This window comes from Hirsutella rhossiliensis (assembly GCF_020360975.1).
Source record: "Hirsutella rhossiliensis strain HR02 chromosome Unknown scaffold00008, whole genome shotgun sequence".
NCBI lineage: Eukaryota > Fungi > Ascomycota > Sordariomycetes > Hypocreales > Ophiocordycipitaceae > Hirsutella > Hirsutella rhossiliensis.
The window spans coordinates 1,432,434-1,442,320 of record NW_025408674.1 but is presented as its reverse complement, the minus strand read 5'-3'; the positions used below and the strand labels follow the sequence as shown (position 1 = coordinate 1,442,320).

Below are 9,887 nucleotides of genomic sequence, written 5' to 3'. Positions count from 1 at the left end.
AAGGGTTTGTCCGTCTTGAGCCTCTCTGCCCAACGGTGGATGCCGACAGCAGCCGCGAGGAACGCTGGGGTGTCTGGATGCAGAGGGCCTCGTACGAGATGGACTCTTCCGCCCACCAAGCCGTCACGCTTTCATCCCGGGGCCCGATATGCTCGATGATAGCAATTTGATCCGAACGGCTTGTCGTTCGTCGCCTGTTCGCCGGTTGGTGATGAACAGCTTCATCCTCTCTCTCTACTGGAAAGGGACCTCGCTTAAAAGCTCTTGCCGCCAGTCGTTTCTCGTGCCGCAACCTTGTTCCCCCTCCTGGGTGTAGGAAGGACTCGAGATCTTGCCGTGCATGTGTATGCTGAACTCCCAGTGTCCCCCCCCGCCGTTTACGCTAAACGTGACGACTACACGGGCTTCGAAATGAACTGCGTCTGAACATCTACCCCGACGGTTTGCCTTGGCTTATTTATCCCTCGCAGGACGCGCCTCGAACCTCTTGACCCTTTTGCTCACTTGCCGAACGCTTTGGATCATCAACCTGCCGTCTCTGACCAGCTGGAATCCTGTGCTGCCCGTAAAGCCCAACGATCAATCAACTCTACAACCGACACATCATGAGTCGCCCGGCACCGCGGGGTCAATTGCCTCGACGCTCACCCACTCCACATCCAGGCCCGGCGTCCGGTGCCGGCCTCGGCTCCGACGCACGCGCCGGCCCCTTGGCCCTGCGTGGGCAACGCCCGCCATCACCCCCCGGATATGAGAGGCGCAGTGTGATGCAGACTTGGAGGCGTGTCACTTTTGGACCCGGCGACGCATACGAGGAAGAGGAGATGGTTCGCACCAAGCACTACTACACTCCCAGCCACCCAGACCCTCGCGAGCGCAGCAGGGGCAGAAACCAGCGTCTCGACGACGACGACGACGACGGCGTACACGACAAAGACCCGTTTCTCATGTCCGGCGCCAATGGCCCCGGCGCCGGCGGGGACAACCGGCCCCCCTCGCGAGGACGCAAGGGCACGGCAGCGCCACTTCACAGGGAGGAGCAGGAGGCCAAGACTCCCGAGAGGGGCCGCTCCGAAGAGCGTGGGCGACGGCGCAACACGGAGCGTGCGCACGAGTCTGACGACGGCGAGTGGTACCACGACACGATGCGCTTCCGCAGGGACGGGACCGTGGCCCATCGCGACGAAATGGTCTACGTGTTGGGTACGGTATTGGAGAGAAAGAGGTGACGGGCGTTTTTGACGACGGGCTTGGTGCCCTTTGGTGAGAAGACGGGGGGCTGGTTTGCATGGTGATTCATGGCGTCAACATGTAGCGGTTGGGGAAGTGGATGAAGTGCAAACGGGAGATGGGGACACAGAGTCTGCTACTGCGTTTGCTGGCGTTCGGATAAGGCACTGCATGTTCCCGGAAGCTTGCTAGAGACGTGACTATGAGAATGGATTTCATCACCGCGTGTTTTTTCCCCGGAACCGATCCCCCTCCCTTGGTCTTTATCCCTCCCGTGCTACACTGTCTTGTCCTGTGGAACAAGTAGCGATATTTGCTCTATCCAATACATGCCCAACCAAACGCCAGTCATGCTACCCCAGTACACGGCACGCACACATGCGCACGATCGTCGGGTGTGCGCGCGGGCTACCCGCTGCTTTGTCCGTCACGGGGACTCGCTGCGGACAGTGCGCGGACTGTATGGGGATTGCCCCTGAATAAGAACATCGCCTTGGCTGGACCTATCCGCCGCAGCCGCGTCTTGAAAGGACGCAGCCCCGGTTCGCATCACTACGCCCGTGACGAGGGAGTTGCCAAAGTACCTCTCCCTGCGCGTGGTCCTGCGCTCGCTGCCCTCGAGCGCCGAGTAGGCCGAGCGCGTCGTGCGCATGCGCTTCTTCCTCGCCGTCGCCGTCGTGTCGACGCCGCCCTCGCTGAGCAGGCTGCTGAGCTTGAGCCGCTCCTGCATCAGGCGGTGCTCAAAGGCGATGATACCGCGGACCCAGGGCGCAACGTCGAGGATGATGGGCTTCATGGGGCGGTCGAAGACGGAGGGGTCGAGGTGCGAGGACGGCGGGGCCTTGGCGGAGACGGCGATGGGGTCAAAGGCCAGCGAGATGTTTTGCCGCGTCAGTTGGTGGCGGCGCGCTTGAAACGACGAATCCAGGACGGAGACAGCCTTGCCCTCGTCCACGGGCGCCAACGCTTCGTCGTCCCCAGTTGTACTCCAACCTGTTGTAGCGCGGAGGAGGACCTGTCGTGCGAATGACTTGATCGTAATTGCCTCTGCCGCGCTCGCCGGAGTCGGGAGCGCCGCGGCGTCCGCCTGCAGGAGCGTGAGCCCGACGATGAAGTCGTCCCTGGCGCCAGTGGCCAGCTCCGGCAGAGTCGGATCCATCTGCTCCTCCAGCTTTGAGCCAAAGGCGCCCCTTGAGCAAATGTCTGCGTCGCTCATCACGCCGCAGAAGTCCTCGTAGGCAGCCAGAGCTTTGATGCCACCGTTGGAGAGGGAAGACGACAACGGGGCCGTGTTTGCGGTCGCCTTGGTCGCATCGTGTGAATCACACCAATCACCCATGTCCATTTGCCATGAGTTCCAGGCTTGGCGCAGGGCCTCCTCCTCCATCGCCAGGGGCTCTGGGGTCGTGGCGATCAGGTCGCGTCCAATCCAGCCCATTCCATGAAGGTAGGTGCCATCGCTGATGACTCTGACCACATCGCCGTTATCGTCGAGATCAGATCCTTTAGGCCAGCGAGGGTAAAACCAGTCAAAGCCGCCCTTCCGATCGCCTATTCCGATCTGGCACCAGAAGTTGAGCTCGGAGATTGTCGCTCTCAAGTCTTCACCTCGGGAGCGGTATAGCGACTCAACGGCTAACCTCCCCAGGGCATGTCCTTCGTTTGCAGCGATGAGAAGGCAGAGATCGACGGCAAGGCTTGCCGGGGGCGCCGAGAAGCGGAATATGCCGTGCAGGCTCAGACTCTGGATCGGTATGAGGTTCTCGTCGTTGCAAGTCACAACAAAGGGCCGCTTGGACTGCATCATCATCGTCATGAGCGTTGTCCAGAATTGCTTGTCTTCCTCGTACAGCACATCGGCCTCCTCGAGAAGGATGAGGGACTGCTTCTGGGACTTTGGCGAAGACCCCTTTGTCGATTTCTCCGGCTCCTCCTTGGCCTTATTGCCCACTTGGTGATTCACGTTGGCAGTGGGCTTTGGCTTGAAAAAGGACGTCATCATCCCCTGCTTGGCTGAATTCGAATGCTCTGCGGGTTCGTCGGTCTCGCCGTCGGCCCCTGCGGCTTGAGCCCGATGGTGCTGGACTAAGTGATTGCGTGTCATGTCGCCAACCTTCTCCAGTATGTCCTTGCCACTTCTGCGGCTGCCAGGGTTAAGCTCGAATATTTCAAATCCGAGCTCTTTGGCCACCGCATACACAGAAGCCGTCTTTCCACAGCCATGAGGGCCGCTGATGACAACGGTGTTCCTCAGCCTGCCCGAGGCTCTCGAGTTCCTAGACGAGGCTTCTGCAGCTCGGATAACCGATCTCTTAATCAGCCCCGAGCCCGCAGCATTCCCGTCGTCCTCAACATCAGAGAGCTCACCCAGCTCGCTTGCCTCATCGTCACTATCAACGACAAAGCCTTCAAGTTTGGCTTTCCTCTTCTTCTTTTTAAGAGTCGTTTCCGATTTCGCCTTCTTGTCGCCGCCCGTATCGCCTCCAGATTCGACAGACTGAACCTTGAGAGCCTCGAGCCACTGTTTGAGAAGAGATGTCTCCTTTCCGGTCTGTAGTACCTGCGCTGCCGTCGCTGGGGCGTATTTTTGGGTCCAAGAAAGGCCCTCACAGCTTGATTTGTCGAATGCTGAAAGGGTCGTCGGTAATGACTGGTAATGGCAGGATATGGCTGGATGCGCCCTAGGCGATGGGGCTACCGAGAGCTCGTCCTGACTCGAGTCGTCGACGGTGGTGAGCGCGGCCGAGGACATTGCTAAACGCGATCTGATGCGATTCTGAAGCCTTCGCCCGCTTTCGAAGCGCCTCCGAGGAAGACGTAGTTCGGCAGGAGCCGGCGCAAAGCTGCCCTCATCCCTGGGTAGGTTTTTGCGTACCGAATCCAGATGCATCTGGTCAACCAGATAAGTTAACAAAGACTCCGGTGGCGTGATTGTTATGACGTAGCCCTTGGACTTCTTGCATAGCTCGTCCTGGGACAAGATATTCGGTCCGTTGCTGCTGCACCCATCTCCACCGCGAACATGGCTCATGCCGGCGGCGGGCCACATCGGAAGCATGGCACCGGGGATTTTAGTTCCCGGTGACTTCATACCAAACTGCGCTGCCTTATTCGCGTCGTCCGAAGCAAATAGTTTTCTCGGCTTTCGAGGGGAGACTGGCGTCGACATGAACACGGAACACTTCGGCTCATTATTCTTCTTGGTAGAAACGACGGATTCACTCTGCTCCGAGGGTGGGGGCGGCTTCGACCTGCCGGTGAAAAAGGGGTGTAGGGAATTTTCCCCCTCTCCTTTGACTGCCGACAGGTTCTTGGGGACTGCAGAGGCTCGGACCCCACGCTTCCTCGTCGGGGTGCTTGGAATCTGCAGCTCGCCGCTTAGAATCTGCAGCTCGCCGCTGAGAATCTGTGTGACCTTGGCACCAATAGCTTGCCTGGTTTGATCATCTCGTCCATATCTAATGCAAACGACCATGGATGGACCTTTGCTTTGCTTGGGTTGCGGCGGCGATCCAAGTGTGCCGGTTTTTGGATTGAACTTGAGGACCTTTGGTGCCTGCTGCGATTTATCCTGAAGCTTCGCGTTGGTTGTCGAGGCGGCCGTCACGGATCTGGTGGGCTGCCGGGCTAGTGTGTCGCTTAGCGGTGTCAGTAGGTCAGCGTTGCCATCTGGAGGCGTGGCAGTCATCGAAGCTGTGTTTAATGGAGACGGGTCGGCCCTGACCAGGTGGCTTATGATGCCAGCGCCCGCCGAAGGACTGTCGAGCCCTTCATTTTTCCTCCTCCTTCTCCGGATCTTCTTTGCCTCAGAACCGGCCTGGGATGGGGAGGATTCGGTCTTGCGCCTCTTCTTGCGGCGATCATCGTCGCCCGAATCCAGCATGGGGTTCTCGGTTGCTGGGCCGCTGGCAGAGCTCGCGGTGCAGATTTCGGATGATGTCGAGGGCGCGTCGCTACCGGCGCCCCTGATGAAGAAGGGGTGAAGCTTTTCTGAAGATGGCTCTTCAACGCCGCCTTGAGCCATGGTGGCGACCAAAACTGGCTCCATTGAGGTTCACAAGACCAGCTGGGGATCAACTAGGTCGGCATGGATCGGTCTAGGTCGGAGGAGGAGGATGCCGTATATCGATATTTAGCCGCAGAAGACGTCCATTGCTGAAGTAATGGGATGCGGCAGGCAGGAGCCAGGGGTGAGGAGTCGATTTGTGTAGGGCTTGAGGACGATGAGTTTGGTTGTTGCGCTGGATATGCAAAGACCGCGTTATATTGCATGCAGCAGAGCACACGCGTTAAGCAAGACGCGCGCGCCTGGCCCTCGACGGTACGTACCGGCCCCAACCAATTATCGAATTACCTTAGGTAGGTATCATAAATGCGCCCCACCTCGATGGCTCCCCCCACCGGATCTTTCGCCGGCCCGCTCCCAGGTTTTTTTTTCTTCCCCTCCGAAAAGGCAGCTGATCGACTTGAGAAAATGAGGGCTCGCAATTGCGATTTGGACAATCTCGCGACGAGCCGGAATCTGGCCGCAGATCAGCATACCAAGCAAGGGGCCTTTCCTCGAACAAGCTACCGGAATCACAATGGCATCTGAATACAGGATACACCGGCCATATGTCTTGGCCGCCCTGCCCCGGCCGTTGGACCACACCGACGGCAGAATAGTCGCTCGAGAAGTGTACGGCCAGAAGGGGAGGAAGCGAACCGAGCTGGCTGTGGGCATCGACGGAGAGACTGCGAGCGTGTACAATGTATGGACTCTGCAGACTCGCCCATGATGCGGGATTCTAACTCGGAGACAGGTCCCGGCATCGCGGCTCATCACGTCGTACCCAATTCCGCCGCAAGACTCCTTCACCTGCCCTCCGTATTCAGTCAGAGCCCGACACTCGACCAGCAACGATATACTGCGATGCACCTTTATATCCACCAAGAATGGCTCGTCCCGCAAAATGACGCTCTTCAAAGACGTTGTGCATCCCGATGGCAAGACAACTTCGACGACTTCGACCCAAACGCTGCCAGCCTCGCCCGTCAGATACATTGCTGGCTCCCCGACGCCAGCTCAGTCTTCACCGATTGGGGACGTCGTCGCCGTCTGCGAAAGTGGAGAGCTCGTCTACCTCTCTGGCGAATCCCTCTCGGTTCAGTGGTCAGCCTCGTCCAAGTCGGCCGTCCAGGATGTCGTTGCTGGGGCTATTGACCACTTCGAGGTCGAGTATGTGTCGTCGACAAGCCTGGCCGAACTCAGGGACGGCATGTTCAAGAACCGACTTGAAGTTTTCAGCGCCCTACCCAAGGGCCTCGAGCCTACGCTATTCGTCATGGTAACCAAGAGCATGAGCCAGGAACGAATGACCCGCCATTTGGTAGTGCTTGCTGCGATGCCTGGGAATTCCTCCAACTCTGCAGGCTTGCAAAAGTTGATTCCGCTCGACGTCACCCCTATTGGGACATCTGGCGGTGGTGACGAGCAGACGACATATCAGGTTGACATCCAGTCAGGCCTGCTCCTGGAACTCTTCCCAGGCTCTGCCAGCATTTACGATCTCGGCGGTGCCGTGCCGAAACAAAAGTCGGCAATCCAGGTGGAAGGTGCCGAGTCATTTCTTCGCCTCTCGAGGCCGTTTCTCTTGTCAACTTCCTTGGACTCGTTGAGCCTCTTCAACTACCAGCACCGCTCTATTCACGCAAAAGCCGCTTTAGACCTATCTGAACTACCGTTGGAGAGCCAATCGCCTCGAACTTGTCAGCTCCTCACTTACCTACGCAGTCAAGACCTCGTCGTTGCTCTTGTCGACAATGTTCTTGTTTCGATACAAATCGAGCCGCCTAAAGCGCACGGCAAGCGGCGGAGAGCAGGGCTCTTGATTGATTCCATAGGCCGCGGTTCCTCCATGGAAATGTGCCCCAAAAAGCTGAGATCGGAAGCTCCGTCTATGGAGTTTTCTTCCTATGTTCCGGGAACCATGACGGAGACTTATCTGGCCAAACACAACGAAGAGGTACAGGCTGCAGACGAACTGCTCGGCAACAATGAGTTGGCGAAGTGGGAAGATGTTCTGCGACAAAAGTTCAACATGGGCTTCCGTCAGGAAGCCGAACAGAAGAGCGGCGCGACCGGCGACGAAGCCGTGGCCGATTTACAAGAATCTGCGGAGTGGGAGTGGATGACGGAGAGCTCGTATCCTCCAGTCGACCGTCGCTGGACAATGTACGCCATCAGCCAAGTCTTTTCGGTGGAGACATCCCTGGACGAGCCGCGGCCCAAACTCCGCCTGGTTCTGGCCGACAGCAACGTCACGACATACCTCGTCGTTGCCGGACATCTCACCCTTTCCAATCTGATGATGGCTTTCCGGGCGGACTTGAGCAACGAGCCTGCGGAATGCAGGTCACTGGCTAGCAGTCTGATTGATTGCATCATCGAGGCGGACGCGTCCATGACCTTGCTTCTCAACTACCTGCAAGCCACGAAACTGGGCGAGGTGGAACTATTACTTGCCATTCGAATACTGATGCTCAGCATGGATCTGATCTCGGGTACCAAGGACAAGACGCTGGACACCACCAGGCTGCTGACAAACGAGCCGCATGACGGAAACGACAAATACGAGATGGATCTCGACGACCTGGAACGAGAGATTGCCGTCACCGAGCACTACCTCGGGGACGAGTCGAGCAGCCGATCACGGGGCCTGACACTGGCATTCACCAAGCTCTGGCGACTGCCTGCCGTATCAACCGTCAGGGCGCTCCGAGCAACGATACAGACGGAAGAGATCTTGGCATTCATCTACCTGCTACGGATCGAGCTGGTCCGAGGCGCCTGGACGTCCCTCTATATCGACCCGACCAGGTTCGAATCGGAGGGCAACGAGCCCCCACCTGACGGAGTCATTACCCTCATCGCTGATCTGCTGGGGCGATGCTTGGATGCCATTGGTGCCGGCGGATGGCTCTTTAACGACGCCATGTCCTGGGCCGACAAGACGGAGGCAGGCGATTTCCTGACGGCTCTGAAGCTCGAGGTGACTGCGGCTTTGGAGGGGATCGAGGAGGCTGTGTATCTCAACGGCGTCGTGGGTGAAGCCGTCCGGTTCGGCATCACGGCCGGCAAGAGATGGGCCTCACGGCAGACATGGAACAGCAGCAAGCCCATCTCGGTTCACCTCGAGGCGCGAGAGTCTCGAATGCTGCCACTCGGCCTGAAAACGAAGCAATTGCCTACGATGGACAAGGTGGTGTCGGGTGGTGAGGTTGTGCAACGGAGCATGCGGGAGACGGGGCATTTGATCAGTCGGAACGTGGAGGCATATTCGTTGGAGAAGATTGCCGTTTGAGCCGTGTTCCACGTGTCTGACCCGAGCGCGACGAGGCAATTTCGACTGTGCGAAGCCGGTGGAGGGTGAATCGGAGGTAAAGGACGGAAGAAAAAACGAGCAAGGCGGCTGATGAAGGGGCAGGCGGCGACAAGCGGGGTTGTGAGAAAAGGCGAGGCGAGGCGCAGGAAGTTCGGGCAAGGCAGCGGGACGGGTGCCCCTCTGGCATCAGTCCCACGGCCGGGCGTCGGGGCGTAAGACGAGCCACTGCCTACTTGCAGCGATTGTATAGGATTCAATGCGGGCTACGGAGGCATTGAACGAATGACATGCATGTGCTTGTATCCGTACTTGGTACGCGTTGTTGAAAGAAGGAGGCGAGGCCAATGGGGCCCCATGCTACGGGATGTCGATGAAATTGCCCCATATGCTGAGCACCGCGATGAACAGGCTCCAGGCAAAGTCGTTGGACGAGAAGCGTCCAGCGAGGAGCCGCGATGGCCATGTTCGTGTTACCGAGTGCCGGGTAAGGCGGGCTCGTGGGACGCGGAATAGGGGGGGGGGGATAAGCAGAGACGTGGTGGAAGGGGGTGAGAAACGTGGCTGCCTATTCGCTGAGAGTCCCAGGGATTGGAGTGGATGAGGCTCCAGCATTGAAGAGGCAGGGCGAAGACATGGGAGTCTGGAATGGTGTGCGGGCCGGCTGCGAACTGGAGGTAAAAAGCAAAGCGTGACTGTCTCGGCGGCGGCGGCGGACGAGAATCCATGGCTGAGTGCGGATACTCCGTATGGACGATGGCGGCTAATGAATGCGTGCAGCGGCAGGACGGAGAAGCGAGAGTCGCCCAGCGGCGGTGGCGTCACAGCCTCAGCGGGTTTTTCTTTTCCGCTTCCTTCACCTTTCTTCTTTGAGCCGACGGCAGGCGGTTTGTGGGAACGATGGATGGCACAAGGGGCACACAACACCATGTACTAGCGAGGGGGTCCAAGACATTGGGGGAAGCGCAGGCTACGGCTGAGGGTTCCTGTGCGTGGGAGAGTGCCTTGTGGGGTTGTTGTCGAGCTGGTGACGTGACGCCGGGCGAGAAGTCGGGGTTCCGAAGGAATTCAACAAGACGAGCGTGGGTGTGAGTGTGGGCGTGAGTGTGGGTGTGAGTGCGGGTGTGGCGGGTGACCGGGGCGGCAGGGGTTTCGGTTGGTCAGCCCTGCTCTTGGGAGAGGTGGGCCAATGAGAAGACGGGCGACTGACGTCACTCGGCGGGGCGAAGAAAGACGTCGTTTTGAAAAGAGACTTTCAAATCCGTAGGGACATGGGCAACCTCGACAGCATCATGG

At 58.6% G+C, this 9,887-nt stretch overlaps 3 protein-coding genes across 3 annotated transcripts; 2 read left to right on the top strand and 1 right to left on the bottom strand.

Moving 5' to 3' along the window:
• Positions 1-605: 605 nt before the first annotated feature.
• On the top strand, positions 606-1,229 carry HRG_07471 (uncharacterized protein; the record flags this gene model as incomplete). Its single annotated transcript, XM_044865942.1, has 1 exon — positions 606-1,229. The coding sequence occupies one exon, from the start codon at positions 606-608 to the stop codon at positions 1,227-1,229; it is 624 nt and encodes a 207-aa protein (XP_044718906.1).
• Positions 1,230-1,657: 428 nt separating this feature from the next.
• HRG_07470 (ATPase family associated with various cellular activities (AAA) domain-containing protein) lies at positions 1,658-5,254 on the bottom strand (the record flags this gene model as incomplete). The annotated part of the gene is made up of 4 exons (XM_044865941.1): positions 1,658-3,124; positions 3,182-3,880; positions 3,929-4,723; positions 4,778-5,254. 4 exons carry the CDS (start codon positions 5,252-5,254, stop codon positions 1,658-1,660), a joined length of 3,438 nt encoding a protein of 1,145 aa, XP_044718905.1.
• Positions 5,255-5,813: 559 nt separating this feature from the next.
• Positions 5,814-8,573, top strand: HRG_07469 (utp8 family domain-containing protein; the record flags this gene model as incomplete). Its single annotated transcript, XM_044865940.1, has 2 exons — positions 5,814-5,981; positions 6,033-8,573. 2 exons carry the CDS (start codon positions 5,814-5,816, stop codon positions 8,571-8,573), a joined length of 2,709 nt encoding a protein of 902 aa, XP_044718904.1.
• Between the last annotated feature and the right edge of the window lie 1,314 nt (positions 8,574-9,887).